This window comes from Rattus norvegicus, chromosome 3 (genome assembly GCF_036323735.1).
Source record: "Rattus norvegicus strain BN/NHsdMcwi chromosome 3, GRCr8, whole genome shotgun sequence".
In the NCBI taxonomy this organism is placed as follows: Eukaryota; Metazoa; Chordata; class Mammalia; order Rodentia; family Muridae; genus Rattus; species Rattus norvegicus.
In genome coordinates, this window is record NC_086021.1 from 27,632,013 (window position 1) to 27,653,035 (window position 21,023).

At 45.8% G+C, this 21,023-nt stretch overlaps 1 protein-coding gene across 2 annotated transcripts in view; it reads right to left on the bottom strand.

The window, feature by feature from the left end:
* Positions 1-9,082, bottom strand: part of Pax8 (paired box 8) — a 57,095-nt gene extending 48,013 nt beyond the window's left edge. Inside the window, exons 1-2 of one of the 2 annotated variants that reach the window (XM_063284639.1) lie at positions 8,540-9,082; positions 8,094-8,203 (exon numbers count right to left, since the gene is read on the bottom strand). In XM_063284639.1, the coding sequence (XP_063140709.1) occupies positions 8,094-8,118 (25 nt within the window). In that variant the 5' untranslated portion in view covers positions 8,119-8,203; positions 8,540-9,082. The remainder of the gene's footprint in view (positions 1-8,093; positions 8,204-8,539) is intronic. The other variant, NM_031141.2, reaches the window with a different exon arrangement.
* Between the last annotated feature and the right edge of the window lie 11,941 nt (positions 9,083-21,023).

The following is a 21,023-nucleotide window of genomic DNA, read 5'->3' on the forward strand; positions in this document are numbered from 1 at the left end:
ATCTCGAGTAGCCACTATGTGCCGTAGTGAGGATAATAATTTCTTTTGAAAATATATATAAATTTATATTTATTTGAACACTAGTTTTATTTACACTGTTTTCTAGAAACCTTGGAGTATCCCACAGTTTCATACAGATAAAATAATCCCAAAGAGACAACCCACTTGCCTAAAGTCACACAGACAGAGAACAGCAAGGCCCCAGGTCAAGAACAAAGCCTCCAGGGCCTACCCCCCTCCTGTTGCTTGCAGAAGAGAGTCTTTGGAGACTAGGACAGGACACTGGCTTCACAGTCATTTCTGAAGTCCCTCGTCCTCCTGACACCTCTCTGCGTCTGAGCTTATCCCAGGAATAAGAGTTCTGCTGGTCTCCCTCAGATATTGGAGACACCAAAGAATAAACATTACAACACAAACAGAGGCTTTGGGTGTGTGCAAACACACAGTTCACGGGATGACAGCAGATTAGGCCATTTCCTTCTTAGATGCGTCATTCAGCCAGATCTCTCTCCTGCCCTGTTCTGACAGTGACAATATGTCCCAGAAGAGTAATTAGCACTAACTACCAGGTCACTCCAAGGCCACTTAGAAAAACAAGTGAAAAAGAGAAAACCCGTGCCACTGTGGCTGAAGACAGAAAGAACTAGAGGGGAGTGGGAGGAGATGGAAAGAGGGAGAAAGGGTAGGAGCTAAAGATGGAGGGGCACGCTTTCTTTCAGTTTCTCTGCTTAGATCAAACCATCACAGAAATGCCTCCAGCTCAAGAGCGAAGTGAGGACATTGAAATGGACCCCATTTTGAGCTGACTTATAAGGGAATCTCCATAGAGCCTGCAAAGGAGCTGAGCTCTGGCTTTAATCCCCCGAGAAAGCTGTAGAAGCTTAACTAAACTTTGAGAAAGTGTGCGGGTGCCCAGTATCCCAGCGTCCTGGAGCCCAGCATCCTGGAACCCAGCATCTGGGCACCCAACAGCCTGGAATCCAGCATCCCAGCACCTCCACCACCCCTGGCTACATAATCAGGAGATTGGGTACCCAGTACTGGCCCCTCGAAAAATAGGGAAGCCTTCCTGGATACACCAAAGTTATTTCTATTCCATATACTTGCTTGCCATTCCTGAAATAAACCCAAGCATTCAGACTAAATGTGGTTTTGAGATCCTAAGGGAGGGAATTGACTTTCCTGTGGGCTTTGAACTTTCTAAGGTGCCAAAGGATGGCACTTCTTCTGGTGCAGATGGAGGTGTGGTGATAGTTTAGGGAAAATGTTTTTTTTTAAGTCCCCTCCATTTGTATTGGCTAATGTTTGACACCTCCTTCTCCCTACAGCAACTTTCAAGAGGCGCCCAGAGAAATAAAACACTTGCCTCTCTTCACAGATGGAAAGACAGATAACCATGCTGCAGACAAACACAGTTTATTTAATTACTAGAGACTGGGAGATGTCCATGAGGAGAACAAGCTGAGACAGTGAACGCTCTAGCAGTCCCTGCCAGCAAAGACACTGTGCTGGTACAGACACTACAGCCTTCTCACTCAGCCTTCTGACTGAGTTTCTATCAAGTTTGCAAGTGTGGACCATCCGTTTAGTGCCTCTGAGTTCCGATGAGCTAGATTCGGGGTGGAGAGGTTGAGGTCTGTCTGCCTCTTTGGCTATGAGTTCCTTTCCTTTCTATAGAAACAGCCAGGCAGAGCCTGCTAGGGAAAGTCCTGAGAGTTCACCGAGGTGATGGATAGTCCTACTGGAAGTCCAGTACCACACCTGTAGCAGCCCCCAGAGATGAGAATCTCAGATTCCTGGCAGTGCCAGGGTGAGCTTGGTTCTTGGGTCTGGTTCTCTGTCTTTGGCCCTGCAAGCAGCGTTGCTAGAATAGGGAGGGCGAGGAGGCAAGGGTGTCTGTGCAGAGCCTGGGCATACTTGGCATCTTACACGGCATTTGGGACTGTGGAATAGGATCCTGAGAAATTATCTCAGAAAAGGGACCTAAGAGTTCACAAGGGACCTCAACTTCTCTACCGTTATCTTTGCACAAAGATGCTTGCTGGTTTCCACCCAGACCCCATTCCCAGGAAAAGATCTTCAGTCAAGGCAAAGTCATGCTCAGTGATGTGAACGAAGGGCTTACCCAAATACCTTGCCATGAAAAAATGTTCTTTTCTGGCCCCTGTAAAATAAACATTTGGTTTTCAAGTACCCATGAGGCCATGGAAGTGGACTGAACAGCTTTTGGACATTCGAGAAGGCCTGCCAGCCTGACTGACATGAGAAAATAATCATCTCTCCTCACAGATGTACTTTAAACTTAGTGCAGATTTAAAATATATATATATATATATATATATATATATATATATATATATATATATATATATATATATATATATATAAAGGTTTAAAGCCTCATCCCACACGCTTGGCTTCAGGTAGTCCAGGTTTGCTCTAGTGGGCTGGGTGAGATGGGATTGGCTCAGCTTTCCAGAGCCCAGAATCCCCTGACAGCTGGTCTTTGTACTTTTCACCTCAAAATGACCCATCTAGCATTGCCTTAGAAACAGCCTTTGAACAGTTTTATATGCTTTTGACTCCCTTCTCCCAAAGGAACCTGGGTTAAGTAAGGCATTGCCACCTGACTCCAGAAAGAAACATTCATGGTATGTGGGTATGTGGGGTACTTTAGACCCTGAAGTTTTACCTCTGAAGGAAAGAGAAGCTCAGGAGGGCAAGCTTGGACCAGTGTATCAACTAAAGGCCTCAACCTTGAATGGGGACTTCATTCCTTGCTTCCTCCTTTTAAAACTCACTCTCTCTCTCTCTCTCTCTCTCTCTCTCTCTCTCTCTCTCTCTCTCTCTCGTGTATGTTTCCTTTCTTTTGGCTCTCTTATTCTCAGATTCTCAGAACTCAAAGCCTCAGAGCTCAGCTGAGAACCCCAGCCCTCCTTGGACTGATAGAGTAGCTTTCAAATGCTCAGCCCAGAATGAAGCCAGACTACCTCATGAGAGAAAGCAAACACATCCAAGCACCAGCCAACTCTGGCAAGCTCCTCACAACACAAACTGTAGCTCCTGCCTGAGAGCCAGGGAGGATGGGTGCTCAGGCATTCTGGGCAGGGGTCAGAAACACAACGCAGTCTTCTCTACCTTGGTTAGCTACCCTACCCCTGCCTACAACTGTAGGCAGGTCACCTAAGCAAAGTGAAGCCAACTACACTTGGTTTCATGTTTAGAAATGCACTAATAGAAAGAGGGAAGCAAGCTTGTTCTAGAAGCTACAAGGGGTTCCCTTACTCCAAGCTCTCCCTGTGTGTTCTATGCACCGTAAGTTCTCTATGCGCAGGTGAGACTTGCCAGCAAAAGGACTGGAATTTTTCCACACACACAAAAGAGAGAATGTGATAAGGACATAATTTGATATGAACATTTGAGCAACTTTTCCTGCAGGGAATCTATAATTTCTACACTATCCTACGTGTGGGCATGTGTGAGCGCACACACACATTGTTTTTACGAAAGCCAATTAATAAATGCTAATTCATTCAGGCATATCTCCATAAATTACTGTTTCATTTAATTGCGGGGGAATTTTCCATTACTAAACTCTCCCTTGCTGATTTTTTTTGTGCATTATTTATATATTTTTCCCGTTTCGCTAGTACTGGGGTTGGTATGTGATATTATCTGCTGTTTGTACGTCTTAGATTTCATTTTCATTTGAGACATTTCCTCATTCTTGCAGCTCAACATAATCTTGGAGAAACAGAATTAAAAGGAGACAAGATTTGATTTTTCATATAAATTATTGAAAAAGATACTGGCTGAAATTAACCTGTCATGAGCGTGCACAATTGTGTGTGTGTGTGTGTGTGTGTGTGTGTGTGTGTGTGTGTGTGTTGGGGGACAGAAGGAAAATGTGTTGAGTTAATTCAGGAAAATCTTATGTCAATAAGTCACAAGTGTCCCCATAAGATATGCATAGGCCAACAGCTGGGGCTTTAAAAACAAAAATAAAAACAGCACCCAATCTTTTTGTATTTTTCTAGAAATCAATGTGTATTTTATTGATTTCTTTTCATAGATTTTTTTTCAAATGAAAACTTTGATAGCTAAATGCCTTATATTCTAACCAGTTGACTGCCCAAGAGTTTGCTTCTTTTTAAGCATAGAAAAAGGGAGAACTTGGGCTGGTGTTAAGGGATGGTTCAGGGCTGACCTAGAGATTTGATGTTCAAAAGAATGTGTTCTGAAATTAGAATTTCCATTTTTTTAACTCAAAGATCCCCCCCCCATCGGGCTGCCTTCTTTCCCAGGTAAATGTGGCACTTCTAGCCCCCTATCCCCTTCCTTCCTGGGTAGCTGTAGTACTTCTATCCCCAGCCTCTTCCTTCCCTCCCCTTTTCTTTTCACTTTCGTTTCCTTTTCTTTATCCCTTTCTGCCTTTTTCTCTCCCACAGTAAAATGTTATGAAGGTCAACTGTTTACTCCAAGGTTTAGGTATGAGACAGCACGTCACCCACCTATAAGTAACGTTTCACTTTACACCCAGCTCCATCAACAATTCCAGAGAGCAAGGGTGACTGCTAGTAAACCATACAGCAGCAGCAGCAGCAGCAAAACAAAACCCACTGACTTTATCAGTTCAGAGCGTTCCAAGTTTCATTGATTTTACGAAACAAAAACAAAAACAAAACACCCCACAACTACAAAGCACAGGGAACCTGATTCAAAGTGAAGAAGATACACAAAGGGCAAATAAATATATTCATTGAAAATGTATGCCCTTGATAGTCGCACTCGTTGAAGTTGGAGATTTGGAGCTGTCATAAAATGTTTTGATTCGCTATAGTAATAAATGATCTCCTTTGAACCAAAATAATTCTTAATAATTAAAATTCCATGGTATTGATTTTTATTTTGTTTCATTTATTTCCTTTGTCCTGTTCAGGAAAAAAAAATGGCAAAGTCCTTTTGGGTGTAGATTGATAAAATTAATTAACTTTCCTTTTATTCCAAAAAGGTCTCAAATAAATGCTTCCAATAGACATCAAAAAAGTGTCAATTAGAAATAATTACTTCTTATCAATCAGCGGGGCAATTAAAGTGACAACGCTTGAAAAGATACTTATCTTAAAACTAATTCACAAGGCAACTAAATTATCTCCTAATTAACTTGCAGAGGGTGGGAAGATAGACTGCCCTGAAACAAAGATGAATTGAGGAGCCCCAATACCTCTTTATGTTCCTGGACACCGGTTCACCTCCCAAGAACCCCCCCACCCCACCGCGCCCCGCCCAAGCCGGACAAGAAACCTGGACAGAAATAGATCTTTTCCAGTTGAATTTTCCCCTTCTTTCTTAGGAGGTACCCGGTTTTAGGAGTTTGATGGCAGGCAACTCAGATGCGGTTCTTTGATCTTCTCACCTGCCTCTAAAATGACAGGTTTTCAGGAAGGACGGAGAGACAGGTTCTCCGCAAGTTTTTCAATGTTACTATTAACGACAATCTGCTTGCTTTTTTTTTTTTTTTTTTTTTTTGCTTTTTTTTTTTTTGCCAGACTCTCTTCGTCAGAGAAACAATATTACATTTTAATATATAAGAGGCGCCGATCATTTCTCACTCATCTTTCAAAATATTTTTTTTAACTTCTGCTTTTTAGAGAAGTTTGTCCCCCCTCCCCACCTCACCCCTCCCCGGTGCAACAACAACAACAACAACAGCAAAAATCCTGCGATTTACAGACGCAGACCTACAGATGTCAAAATAATTCACACAAAGCATGAACCATCCTTGAGAATAAAGCTGTAGAGGTGTTAAACCTTTCTACTAGACTAGACTAGCCTGGGATGAGCGGAGGGTGACGAAGGGTGAGCCACCTCCGCCTAGGCGCCAGTGCAAAGGGAACTTTTGCTGGGGCAGCTGTCATGGCAGTACCAGGGGATCCTGGCCTGGCTCTCTTGAAAACCAGAGAGGACGCTTGCACTCTGGTGTGTGCTCTACTTAAACCCGCAGACTTCCTGTGGCATCAGTACAGAAATTGATGCCAACGGACTTGTAGACCAGCTGTTGAACCCAAAGAACGGGCTTTTCAAAACAAAAAAACAAGAGGAGCTAGCTATGAATTCCTCTCTAAATACGGGCAGGGCATCAAATAAATGATCAGAAAGCCAGAGCATCTCCAGCTCAGCACGGAGAAATGCGGAACAGATTTGGACTACTGGGATTCCTTTAGGCATTTTGATCCTTTTTAAAATCATACTGTATGGATGAAGAAAGTCCCTCTTCTCCTCCTTCGCAGTTTTATTTCTTCTTTTGTTTGGAGGAGGGAGAAGAGTCTCCTTCAGCTTCCTCAGACAGAAAACTACCTGGCAGGGCAGGAGACAGCCAAGGAGCCACTCAACCCCCAATGGTGATCTCACCTGAGCTAGGAGGAAAGGTGCCTTTCTTTCGGCAACCGGGCAGTTGTTGGTTTAGTCTTTTATTTTCGATTATTCTAAAGAGTGTTTTTAGAACGAAAACAAGCCAATCAGGAGAAATGCTGACACCCTTTTTTCTTAAGTAGCATTTGAGAAGAGTCTCGCTCATCCTTGTGATTGTAAGGTCTATGAGTCCCCAATCTCGTCAGGAGGAGGTCAAAGCAGTTACCCAAAACGCCAAAAGCCCAACTAGGGAAGTTAACAGCATCCAGACCCAAGACCTCTCTAGGCCTGAAAAACCACCCCGCTCCGGGGGCCGGGAGCGATGCATTCGCTAGTTTGACTAAAGACTAAGGGCTTAAATTTTGCCCTGCCCTTAGAAAGTGGCACAGGGGTGCGCTAAGAGTTGCCAGGTCAGAAGTACCAGGCAACTTCATTAGTGGCGCCAGGGAAGAGCTGGGACGTCTCCATGCCGCAGTCCCTGAAGCTGCCCCAAGTCAGCCAGGGCAGCTAAGACCTCTGGAGTCCCACTTTCGTGGGGAGTGAGCATCCTGCTGAATTCCCCACTGCTTTGCAGCAAAAGGGTTAGGAAACCTTTCCGTGCCGTATCCCTTCCAACGCGGTGTGGGCCCTCCAAACGGAGACTGCACCTCACGGTCCGACTGGTGGCTAAATAGAGATCTCAGCCGAGCGGCACGCGGGATCCGACCCTCCTTATTATAACAAATGTCCCGTTTGCTAAGCGCGACTTCATATTCGCAGAGAATTCATCTGAAATATTGATTTCCTCTCACTCGGCCGGCCCAAATCGATCGCGATGCGCCCTGGCCCTATAAATCGCTTTCCTCGCGCCTGACCTGGCTCCATCCATCACCGCAGGCCGAGGCGCGCCTCCGCCCGCTGTCCTTCCTGACCGTGCGACTGGGTGGCGGGCGTCCTCCGCACTCTCCAGCCTGGACCCTAGGAGTCCTTCTCTCTCCCTCACCTCCGTACACCCCGACCCAGGCCGCGAATGGGCAGATCGGGCACAGCTGCAGAAAGCTCGGGAGCTCTGAAGGCCCAGGGCTGGGGCGCAGGTGGGGAGGAAAATGGGGATCTTTTGGCGGCCAGCGTAGTCTGCGCCAATGGAAGCCCTGAGCCTGGCTCCCCGCCTGGCTCAAGCCAGGTAGGAAAGAATCTAGTGCGCCACAGTTCCCAGACTCCCAGATCCACAGACCCCAGACTCCTTTTCCCTTGGGTAGAGACGTATAGATCTCTAGGGGAGTCCTGGGAAGAACTATGAGTATCCAGAGACCAGGGGTTAGAGGTCGCAGCAATCTACTTGGCCTGAGGCCTATAAGCATACAAGATGTCCACCCTAATAGGCTGTGCAAGATGGTTGTGGGGTGCAAAAGGACAACCCTTGTGACCCCACAAATAACTCCTCACTGTTTCCTGTAGTTCTCAGAAGCCAAGGCCAGAGAAGGACAGCTCAGTCAGACAGAGGGGGACCCAAGAACAGGAGAGTAGCGAGGCAGTCCCTAGTGGAGAGCCAGGCCCGAGGCGCCCCCAACTATGTCCCCACACAGGTGGGTCCTGCCAGCCTACAGCGGGAGCTCTCTCACCCTACCCACCCTAGCGCACACAGCACAGCATCACACGGCGGCGAGAGGGCTCCCGGGTCCTGGCCCCTCCGCTGTCCTTACCGGATCTGATCGAGTTGTGAGGCATCGCCGCTGGGGAGTCGCTCACAGCTGCGGAACACTCGCAGCTCTCTTACGCAGGTCCTGGCAGCTCCAGCTGCCACGCCGCTGCCCTGCATGTAGACCCAGGGCAAAGGGCATGAGAATCGAGACCCCAAACCCGCATCCCCTCCCCAAGTCAGGTCTCTTGACTCCCACTGAGTGTCAAGAGTAGGGGATTTGGGGGTGAAGTGAGGTCAACCTCAGCCTGGCCTAGCAAATGTTAACAGGATCCATGGTTAGGAGTGTGCTGAGGAAGCCCCAATCTCAAGTACCCTGTCCCACCATAGATCCTGCCTCATCCCACTTAACTTGAGAAGAAAAAGGCTGCTAGTCTTCTTAGGACCATCTCCTTTCTCACAGGCCAGCTGTTTCCCAACCAGCTCCCTTCTAGCCCGTAGGCGACATACCTAGCCGGCTGGCCTCAGGCCCTTTCTGCCTGGGTCTGCCCCCGAGGGTGCCCAGGGCCCAGGCGTTTCTTCTTCTGAAGTTTGCTCCCATCCACCTGGCATCGCCAGCCAGTTTTATCCCGCCGAGGCCCTGGGAGATGTGTCTGGTGAGGCTCTCAGGCCGCGGATTGGCTGGCTGGGTGCAGGGGGGTGAGGGAAGGGGAGGATTTTGCAAGGGGGACATGGCTGAGTGGACTCAGGAGTTAGAAACATTCGCTGGAGCTTCTGTTTCCAGAGGCGGGAAGAGAGGGCGGCCACAGAGTCCTAACTCGGCAGGCCAGGAAATCCTGGGGGAGTGGAAGATGAAAGCCTGGGTCCGAGGAAGTGGTTCTCTGGAAACTTTGAGGGTCACTGACCACCAGAGTGAGCTCAAGGTCACTCTAAGACACCCTGCAACCCTTCTCTTCCCCTGCTTCTGGGAAAGGGGCCTTTTCTGAGTGAGAACTTTGTTCTGAGGGCCTGGGTCTTTCAATAGAAGTCTGCGGATGAGGCTGCAGCAAGGTGGCTTTACTTGCTGATGTCACCTCTCTAGATCAGATCAACACCAAACCACTTTCTCTGGGCCATAGCGGCTTAGCCAGGATTTGGTTAAGGAAACCGGTTGGCTACTACTAAGGGCATAGGTTCTTCTCAAACATGCACAGGCACTGACCAGCTCAGTTCTCTTTTTCATTCTTTGCAATGAGGACCTCGGGAGAAGAGTTTAAAGGAAGCTTAGCGTTCACCTCATCCTATGCCTTAGGAAAAGGTAGTTTGGGCTGAACTGGGGCAAGGAGACAGGAACCAATGGCTTCTGTGATTTAGAAGGCACCCTTCCGGAAGTAGTAAGGGTGGCCATGGCTGTCACCGCTATCTTTCTAGTTGTCCTCTTTGATCCCATATCACTGTACAAGGGGACACTGTGAGTGTGTGGGGGCAGATGGCCTGGAGAAGTGCAGGCCAGTGAGGCATGCCCCCTTTCTCCACCAGCAATCTCAGACTAGGTCTCTGGATTTCCGATTACAGCTCGGAGGACAGCCCTGTTGGGCAGGAGGGACTGTTCTGCCTTGAGGGATAGAACAAAGAGCTGGAATGAGGAGGAAGCCAGTACAGGGGCAGAGGACACTGAGCTGTTCAGGGAAATGCATGCGCACACCTGTGTATGAAGACTCACAACATTTTTAATTTTAAAAAAAGTTATTTCACTACCCACTGGTCCTTTCTCATATCTCAATTTAGGAGAAATGTAGACATTCTGTGGGAGGGGAGAGAGAGAGAGAGAGAGAGAGAGAGAGAGAGAGAGAGAGAGAGAGAGAGAGAGAGAGAGAGAGAGAGAGAGAATGTGTATCTGTAAATGTCCTCCACATCATGAAAGGACTCTAAACGAAAGCACCTAGTGTATTATTGTTTAAATGCTTGTTATTTAAGACTGCTCTGTAGTTTGGCAGGACCCAGATCCCCTAACTCTACCATAATATCCTCTGGGGAGAGAAGATTCAAGTGTGGCAGGCAGAAGTGGCTTCTGGTATAGGACCTAAAGACCCCATAGGCTGTTTAAGTAATGTCTTGCCTATACAGTTTTGAAAACCTCCGAAGTTTCTCCCAAGCCAAGGGTCTAATAACCACGAAAGCTAATCAATCTATCTTGGCCAATACTTGCTTTCACTGACCAACAAGATAGTCTTACTTTCTTCCATATTAGACCAACAGCAAGTCACTACGATATTCTAGTGGGCGAGCGTGATGTGCACCTGCACATAGCTGCTTATCAAGGAAGAACTGCTGCGCGTGCCTCCGGGGCACCCTGCTTCAGGCTGCAGGTGACACAGAGAGCCAGGAGGACACTGAGCAGGGTTGATCTTCTAGAACCAACCAGTAGGAAGAACACCATGCCTTGTTTTATAATTACAACTGGAAATCAGACCCTGGTCCCTCTGCACTTCCTGGTTTCCTGCAACAGAAGCAGAAATGTCATTAAACAGTATCCAGGTACCTAAATGCAGCCTCTCTGGGGGCAGCCTCCTCTTCTGGAAAAGAAGTTTGAAAGACAGGTGTTTACTAAAACCTCTTCTTCAAGCTTTTAAGTCTCAACCGTCTCTTAACTTTAGTTAAAATTTCAAATTATATTTACATATTGACTCAGTTCAGTAAGAAATTAAAGAGTTCCTTTTAAAATACCAATACTGCCCACCCCACCATCACCTACACCCCACCTACACTCCCCCACACACCACACCCCTACCCACACCCCACCTACACTCCCCCACACACCGCACCCCTACCCACACCTCACCTATTCTTCAACTTGGTGCACATAAAGCTTTTCCCCCAACGTTATCAAACAGCACCCTGTAGTTTAAACCCAGTTACAAGTTTTTGACTTGGGTTATTTTTTGGGGGGAAGGGGGTTAATACAGGATTTCTCTGTGTATCCCTGGATATCCTGGAACTCACTTTGTAGACCTGGTGGCCTTGAACTCAGAGATCCACCTTCCTCTGCCTCCTGAGTGCTGGAATTAACCGTATTTACCACTGGGCTTTTTTTCCCCCTATGTTTTTCCCTATTTTTCTTCAGTCACAAGTTTTATATTCTGTTTTCCCAAGAAAATTTAATCTATTGCCAGTATTAAAGTGCAAAATTAAATAATGCTGATTGACTTCTAAAATTTGAGAAATCCAGCCACCATGTTTCAGTGTTTTCTGAAATAAATATTTCCTTAGCTCAACCATCCATTCATTCCAGGTAAACGTGACAGTCCTATGCAACAGTTGGTAACTTTTTGAGTTTACATAATATTCTGGGACTTTAATGGAACATTGATCTGGGGAACTTTCAAAAATGGTCTTTTGGCATCATGGCTCTGATAGGAGTGGAAAGAACTTTCTGAATTCTCCTGGTTGTGAGGTTTTTAGCACTAAACTGGGCCTGTCCTGGCAAACCATGTTGAGCTGGTCTTATTACCAGATTAGAGCTGAGTGGTTTGGGCTTCTTCATAAGTAGCCAGGGTTTCAGCTGAGTACTACATAAATATGGGCGTCTGATCACAAGGGTGAGGTCCTGGTGCCTGCTGGCTCAGGTGATGTGCCCCTTGTACTTTCTCCAGCGTATTCTTAGTGGTGCCCCAAGTACCTCAATAGAGGAGGCCAGGAACCTCAGGGTCCTTTGATGTGAAGGCTCAGAAGGTTGCCTGCACACTCTTCCTGGAGAACAGGCATGGCACAAGGCTCCCCAGCTAACAGCCTATCTCCTCCTACTTCATGAGCCTTCCTGCTCCACAGTGCACTCTTTAGGAACAAGAGTGATCCCCGCTCCTGTTAGCTGAGAGTCCCAGACCTGACTGTGTAAAATGGGAGCATGCTTTCTCTCTGAGCCTGTTTCTCCTCTTCTGTGGGATGTGAGACGCACTGAAGTAGAGAGAAAGGGTGGGCCTACCTTGCACTTTGTTGTGAGGATGAATAGACTTACAAATGTGAAAGCCCTTTGAAAACCAGCTAGGTACAAAAGTTAATTATTATTAGACAACAAAGGCAGAGGCAATACACCCAAGAAGGGCAGAGTTAAAACTGCTGTGGCATTTCTCAGTAGACATCGGTTCCTTTAATCTTCCCCCCAAAGCATGATGGGTTTTTCAAAAGCCTCCTGGGTGAGAACCTCAAGATAAAGAGGCCAGTGCGCATGCACTTGTGCGAGCAGTCAATGGTGATGGTCTGGTGTGACAGGGATCACTACAAAGAAGGAAGCAGAGATCCCAGCAGAAGCAGAGGCAGTCTGCAGACTTCATGGCTTTAGTTTGGAGAGAGTAGATGTGAATCTTCTCACAGATCTCCCCCAAGGAACATGCCTAATCCTGCCATGACTTCTTGGGATTTCTACTCTGTCCTCACACTTTGGGGAAGTGGCCAGCAGCCTGCCCTGGGGCCTCCTGGTGGCTGTGCCTGAGAATCAATCATTAATTATTCTGGTCCACTTCCCTGAGGCTTTCAAAACAGAAATAGAAATACAGGTCCTGGCAGGTGAGAGGAAGGGACCACGGGCTGGAAAGGCAGTTTGGAAAAAGCCACCCGTGGCATTCGTCCAGTTGGGGAAGGTTGGAGATGTGACCTGGCACACATCCCCTGGTCTTTTGCCCATTTTATAGCCCCTTGGCAGCATCTACCTTAGCTGCTTGAGGGGAGCCTGACGCTCCTGGGGCTGACTAAGAAAAATCCTCACTGGAAGCCGAAAAGGAGAAATGACTAAAGGAGTTATCCAAGAGCTAGAGGGACCTCATGTTGCCCTCTACTAACAATAGTTGTAAAATTACAGACGATGAGTTAGAAACTTTTTGTAATCTGCTTTGAAAATGAGAGAACTGGGTCTACAGAAGCTATGGTGACCAAAAGCACCCTGCAGGTAGGACCACAGAAGCTCAGTGACCCTGGCCTTGTATTAGGTGCTGGCAATCCTGCTCATTGCAACCTGGTTCCTCCCTCTTCCAGCACCCATTAGGAAGAAGGTCTCTGGACACCAAGGTGTGGCTAGGGTGAGGTCAGACCCCATGGTGGGAACACAGCCCTGCCAGAGATGGAGAGCAAGCAGCTCAGCAAAGAGGAATGCCCTCCCCTGGCCAGGACCCTGTGATCCAGCCTAGAAAGGCAGGAGTCAGATCACAGGAATCCTTCCACCCATTCCAAGTCACCAAGGGGGCTACCTTTCTGACAGCTGCTCTTGGGGGCATGCCAAGGAAAAAAACCCAGGCTCAGGGCTGGCTCTATCCTCTGTGGGCCTGGAATGACAGAGGTTCCTGCTACTAGGAGAGACTAGACCATCAATCTTAGTGGGTGGGGACTGAGTGGAGGTGTGGGAAGAGCTCAAAGTATAAAGAATATTCGGGACATCTAACCTGACTTTTGTCCCCGACCTCTCAACCCTGTCCTCTGAAAAACTTCTGGCACATTCTGAACAGAACAAGCTAAGTTGCTCTGTCTATTCCCCTGTGGACCTAGGTTCTTTTCAACAGCCACTGCCTTCGCTGTGCCTGGAGGATCTGCCCTGAGTTAAGTAAGACCTTAGTTTTCCTCTTTCCTTTCCGATGGTTTCCCTTGCTACTTGTGGATTTTATACTAGAGTAGATGGAGCATGATCTTGAGAAAATGAAGGAGGGAATCTTCTGATAAAGGCAGCTGTGGCCCCTGTTCCTTGCTAAGTGTTTCTAAATGCCAGCACGACTGAACACACTATAGAAGGCCCCACTTATTTATTACAGTAGTCCGTGAAGTCAGGGTCTGCAGCACCTTGAGCGTAGACCTGGCTCTGGGTCACTCAGTTGCTGGTTCTTCTTCTCTCAGATACAGCTAATCCCCGTCCAGTAATGGCTCCTCTACTTCATGTTACTGTTAGGGCATGAACAGTAGCCATGACTCCAAGAAAGCTCTTGGGCTAAACTAAAAAACAAAGCCGATAGTAGGTGCTAGTTTCAGGGACCCAGTGGCAGTGGGAGGAGCCCCTAGTGATGAGGCGATGAGGCGTATATTCTGTGTGCTGTCAGAGTCTGCCATGGGGAAGGATGAGAAGAGCCCAGTGTTGTGGGCTGGGCTGTGATTGCTTCCCACCGGAACACGTGCAGCATTCACAAAGCACAGATATCACAGGCATTTGTTCGAAAATCAGGCAGCCACCTGCCTTTTCCTAAATGTCGTTTGAAACTCTTTCTGATTTTAGGCATTTCTGATTTAGGAGAATTTTCTCTTCTTGGCCCAAATGCCCTCCTCTGAGCTTTCATGCTGTGTCCTGCGGACCTTGTAACTTCTGTTTACTTTGTCACATTCCCATCACGGATTTGTCAACTCATTCTCCCTCTCTCCCTCCCTCCTTCACTCCCTCCCTCCCTCCCTCCCTCCCTCCCTCTCTCTCTCCCTCCCTCCTTCCCTCCCTCCCTCCCTCCCTCCCTCTCTCTCTCCCTCCCTCCCTCTCTCCCTTCCTTCCTTCTTTCTTTTTCAAGAAAAATCACTTTCTTCAGGCTCAGCCCAGAATGGGATGGAGGAGGAGGACCCTGAGAAAAGATGGCCCTGGTGTGAGAGAGCTGTTTCCCTCTGTGCTCTGGGCTTCTGCAGGGCTCAGGGCTCTGATCTCCATCCCTCATGCCCACATTGTAGGTAGAGCCTGCAGCCAGGTTATATTCCTCAGCTGGGGCTGAGTGAGGAGAATGCTTACTTCCAGAAAATGCTCCTCAGTTCTACATGCTGTACCTCTTTAACCTCAGTACCACCCTTATATCCACGGGGAATCTTTCAGCTTGCTTTTGTTTCTTTTTATTGTTGTTGTTGTTGTTGTTTTTGGTTTTTTGTTTGTTTGGTTTTTTCTCCATCTTTATTAACTTGGGTATTTCTTATTTACATTTCAATTGTTATTCCCTTTCCCGGTTTCCAGGCCAACATCCCCCTAACCCCTCCCCCTCCCCTTCTATGTGGGTGTTCCCCTCCCCACCCTCCCCCCATTGCCGCCCTCCCCCCAACAATCTAGTTCACTGGGGGTTCAGTCTTGGCAGGACCCAGGGCTTCCCCTTCCACTGGTGCCCTTACTAGGATATTCATTGCTACCTATGAGGTCAGAGTCCAGGGTCAGTCCATGTTTAGTCTTTAGGTAGTGGCTTAGTCCCTGGAAGCTCTGGTTGCTTGGCATTGTTGTACATATGGGGTCTCAAGCCCCTTCAAGCTCTTCCAGTTCTTTCCCTGATTCCTTCAACGGGGGTCCCATTCTCAGTTCAGTGGTTTGCTGCTGGCATTCGCCTCTGTATTTGCTGTATTCTAGCTGTGTCTCTCAGGAGCGATCTACATCCGGTTCCTGTCGACCTGCACTTCTTTGCTTCATCCATCTTGTCTAATTGGGTGGCTGTATATGTATGGGCCACATGTAGGGCAGGCTCTGAATGGGTGTTCCTTCTGTGTCTGTTTTAAACTTTGCCTCTCTATTCCCTGCAAAGGGTATTCTTGTTCCCCTTTTAAAGAAGGAGTGAAACATTCACATTTTGATCATCCGTCTTGGGTTTCATGTGTTCTAGGCATCTAGGGTAATTCAAGCATTTGGGCTAATAGCCACTTATCAATGAGTGCATACCATGTGTGTTTCTCTGTGATTGGGTTACCTCACTCAGGATCATATTTTCCAGTTCCGACCATTTGCCTATGAATTTCATAAAGTCATTGGTTTTGATCAGCTTGGTTTTGTACTGACCTACTTGAACTCATTCAAATGCACCTAGTAGACTATTTTCTGTTTTTAATTAACGATTATTATTTTATTTTAAAAAGTGAGGTGCCGGTTGGGGATTTAGCTCAGTGGTAGAGCGCTTGCCTAGCAAGTGCAAGGCCCTGGGTTCGGTCCCCAGCTCCGAAAAAAAAAAAGTGAGGTGCCTTAGGTAGATAATGGAAGAGTCAGCAGCCAGGCAGTGGCCGGTGCTGCCACCTGAGGCCGTGGTGACATCCGAGCTCATGCTGCTGCTGAGGGCCATGTCTGGATCCATGATCCCACTGCAGCAGCAGGGGGCCATGTCTGTGGTCTGTGCTGTCAGCAGAAACCATGTGGAGGCCCAGGATCTACGCTCCCACTGACTGTGAAGAACAAGGAGGCTACTTTTGCTGTGATATCGATGACTGCAGATGCACAATTGAGAGTGAGGGACATGGACATGTCACTGAAGTGACAATCCCAAACCCCATGCCACACCGATTCCCACACACACCAAAATGCAGCAGCCTAGACAGGAAACCACCAAGAGAACTAAAAGTTTGACAGAGATACGGAAGAGTAGCTCTCCACAATTGATGGCTCTGATGGAGCTTGGAAAGGGAAAGGCTCAGGTCTATTTAAGGAGAAGGACACTGACAGTTTGATCATGGTCCAGAGAGTATCTAGATAACACAAAGTGGACTTGTTTGTTTGTTTGTTCTTATTTTTATGTTTTACTTCTTGGTGTGGGTCATAGGCGGAAGCAGACTTGAAAAGACTGGAAAGGGATTGTAGTGGGGTGTATGATTTGAAACTTCCAGAGAATCAATAAAAACGTTATGTGGAAAAAAGATTTTTAGAGTGTGTGCGTGTGCGTGTGCCTGTGCATGTGTGTGCATGTGTGCGCGCACAGATGTTTGTACAGCTGCCTGTGGAGGTCAGAAGAGTGTTGGGTCCCACGAGAGGTAGGGTTACAGGTGTTTGAGAGCTGCCTAATGTACCACGTGGTGTATGTCTAGTGTGATGTGTGTGGTACAGGATGGGTCTATCAAAGAATAAAAGCAAGTACTTTAGTGTGCATAATGTGTTGTATCTGTGTGATATGTATATGTTCTCTGTGTGTTTGTGTACAGATATGTAAATGGTGTTCTTGGGCAAATGGTATAGGGCATGTGTATGTGTGTTCATGTGGTGGGGTTTGTGGGGTAGTGTGTGTTGGGTATAGTGGAATATGTAGTGTAGGATATGTATGTTAGCATGTGATATAGTGGGGTATATGTGGTATGTATGTGGTGGTAATCTGTGAGTATGTGAGATGAGCTATATGTGATATGGTGTATGTATATGTAGTATGGTGAGGTTAGGGGCTTTATATGATGTGTACACAATGGAGTATGTGTGATGGGTGTATGGTATGTGCAATGGGTGAGTAGTGGGGTGTGTGAAGGGTATGTATGGAATGATGGAGTGTATGTTTGGTGTGAATAATGTATGTGTGTTGTTGTAAAAATATAAAAATAAAAAAGTATCAGTGTCTTTTACCTCGCTAGGTTCGCACCGCTGTGCCCCAAGATATCTGCTAGATATCTTGGCAGAAACACATCCAAGCCACACACTTTCCTACACTCAAACCCTCACAAAAAAGAACACACAACACAATAATCTTAGATCCAATTGGTAAGCTATAATTGCCTACTTAAACATACAAAAAAGGGAGAGTGAATGCAGGCATATATTGTAGAAGTTATTAAGGTTAAAGAAAAATCTGTGGCTCCGGGTAGAGAGCTTAACAGATTGAGATATTTTGGGCTAAAGTCCCGAGTTTTAAATTGTTTGTTGGTTTTAGAATTGATAGAAGGTGTTTAAGTTTGTTTTAAGGAGAGTACAGAGATTACCCGAATCACGTGGTGGAATCATTTGGGGATTTTCATCTATGGTTCGGAACTTAGGGAAAAATTGGTCACTTACTCCAAGTAGAGAGTTGTGATAAATGTCTGTAACACCAGGGAGAGTGAATGCAGGCATATATTATAGAAGTTATTAAGGTTAAATAAAAATCTGTGGCTCCGGGTAGAGAGCTTAACAGATTGAGATATTTTGGGCAAAAGTCCTGGTTTAATGTGTTGCTTATTGATATTGGAATTGATAAAAGGTGTTTAGTTTGTTTTATAAATTATCCTGCTAAAGGCCATATGGCTTGTTGATGCCGGCTAGTGAGGGTTTGTGGTTACTTTTGATATCTACCACCACAGGAAGCTCAAATTCTCTTAACGTGGGCTCCACGGGACTTTTGGGTTCATTTCCTGATATCACAGAGTACAAAAGCCTATCAGGCTCATTGTTTAGCTTACTTCCTTTTTTAAAAATTGTTTAATCTTCATGATGGGTGTGACTTTGAGTATTATGGTTATATTATTACTCTGGGAGAGAGTGCAAGATACAAGCGTTTCTGTTTACAGACTAAGAAACACAGTATTTTGGGAGAAAGATTTTGTCTTTGTGTTTTTAAAAAGTGTTATTAGGCTCTGGAAACCTCACAGAGTTGTACTGATCAGATTTGATAGAGGTAGACCGCCTGAAAATTTATTCAGGAGAATCAGACAAAAAGATATCTCGATTCTAAACTTTTGTCTTGAGAGTTGTATTTTACAGAGTGTGCCTACTTGGAATCCTGGTCTCAAGGACTTTCAGCTGGGTCCAGTCAGGACACATCGGCTACAGCATTTGCTTCATTCTTCCTACCCCCTTACCCCCAAGGATATCTCAATGCCCATGTACAGCTTGAAGAAGTTATGGAAGAGTCATCATCCCAATTCCCTGGACTTTGGGGGGCTGAAAGTGGTTATTCTAAAGTTGTTTTTATGAGGAATTTAGAAATGATCATAATTTAACAGGGAATTAGGTAGATTGAGTTATACAGTCGTAATTTTATTTGTTAACTAAGCTAAAATCATATCTTTGCTTTGATACAGAATTTATTTTTTAAAATTTAAAAGTACAAGGTTTAGAGCCAGTCCTTCTATTGCCATTACAAACTTCTGAGTTGATTACACATGTGAGTTAAGGGCCAAATAGCAAACATATTACTGACTTTGTGAGAGAACTTTCAAGATATTAAGATATAAAGATGGGGTTGGGGATTTAGCTCAGCGGTAGAGCACTTGCCTAGCAACCGCAGGGCCCTGGGTTCGGTCCCCAGCTCCGAAAAAAAAAAAAAAAAAAGAAGATATAAAGACAACAGTCCAGATTGTCTTATATAGATAGGTGGTTTTCAAAAACGTCAGAAATCCACAAAATTTGAGATTTAAGGTTATTTATCTTTTGTTGAGACGTATCTGCTCCTAACAGTTACCCTTCTTTGGTGGATTTAATGAAGAATGTGAACATCTCTACCTCCAGATGAGGCAATACCTTGTGGCTAGGCAGCCACTGGACAAAACTGCCTGTTTCATCTGCAGACTAATACTGTCCAGAAAAGGACAAATTATGCAGAATAGTTGACTGATAAAGCCTGCCAAGACAGGGTGATCAGCCCTTAAAAATCTGCATTTCAAGAGTCTGTCAGTTGATTTTGGGCCAGAAGGCTAAAGACTTGAGCTCACATGTTGCTAACAGGGGACTGTGCTAGTGAAGATTTGTCTCTACAACCTCTCAGTTCTAGAAGCCATGTTAGGCTTCCTTTGTGTATAGATATTTGGTCATTCTCAGATTTCTGATGGGGTTGAAGACTGATTATAGTCTCATAGCCTATCAGGCTGTATAACACTGAATATACATATTTTATTGGATAGTTATCAGATAGTATACAAGCTAGCCAAGATATAATATAGATTTTAAGCCTTTCTCAAGCTAGAATGAATAACTAAATGTTCTGTCCAACTGATATAGTGATGGACTGGGTGTTGAGTATATCATATGCTTTATAAATTGTAGAATGGTAATAATTGTACTCAATTTATATATAAGTGAAAAGGCTTTTTAACTGGACAAAAAGGGGGGAATGTTGTGGTTTGCCCTGAAGTTATCTGTATTTTGATGCTAATTCCACTGCCCCAAAGACAGCTTCCTAGTCACATACTCAGGAATCAGGTGACTTCACCAGAACCTTGCCATTGAATTTGTAAAGTACAGGTGAGGGGCAGGTACAGGATAGAAGGAGGAGTATCATTGGAGGAGAAGGAAGGATGGGTGGGAGAGAAGTTTGAAGGAAGAGGAGGAGACGACGAAAGAAGAAAGGAAGGAGAGAGAGACGGGGAGAGAGGGGAGAAGCCATGGCAGGTGATGTTAAGATTCTGCTCTGTGTATTTACAGGTTGTTATTAATGTTCCTAAGGGATGGATGGTACCAGGCTTTGTATGTTTAAGTGGGCAATTATATCTTACCAATTGGATCTAAGATTATTGTGTTGTGTGTTCTTTTATGTGAGGGTTTGAGTGTAGGAAAGTGTGCGGCTGGGATGTGTTTCCGCCAAGATATCTAGCAGATATCTTGGGGCACAGCGGTGCGAACCTAGTGAGGTAAAAGACACTGATACTTTTTTATTTTTATATTTTTACAACAACATATGTGGTAGTATAAATAATATGTGTGCATGTGTGGGCTAATGATGGCATGTGTGCAGTATGGTAAAGGGTGAGGGGGGTGTGTATGTGGTATGTATGTGGTGGAGAATGCATAGGGCATGTGTGGTATGATGAGGTGTCTGTGTGATATGAATAATATGTATGGCATGGTGGGTTGTATGCGATATGTGGTGACATTTGGGGGATGCTTGGAAAGTATACAGAACTAGGTCATGGGTCCCTGGAAGCATGTTAAGGAGTTTGGACTTTGTACTAAGAGAAGAGGGATTTTAGTGCAAGAAAAGGAGAAAATATATTTGGGTTCTAGAAAGTTCTTCCTGGGGGAAGATGTTAACACTGGGCTGTTGCTGCAACCTATGCTGTGTCTACTGCCATCACTCTTCATGACTTCCATCTCTACACGAGTGAATGCTCTTCATGACTTCCATCTCTACACGAGTGAATGCTCTTCATGACTTCCATCTCTACACAAGTGAATGCTCTTCATGACTTCCATCTCTACACGTGTATATGCTCTTCATGACTTCCATCTCTACACAAGTGAATGCTCTTCATGACTTCCATCTCTACACGTGTATATGCTCTTCATGACTTCCATCTCTACACAAGTGAATGTTCTTCATGACTTCCATCTCTACACAAGTGAATGCTCTTCATGACTTCCATCTCTACACGT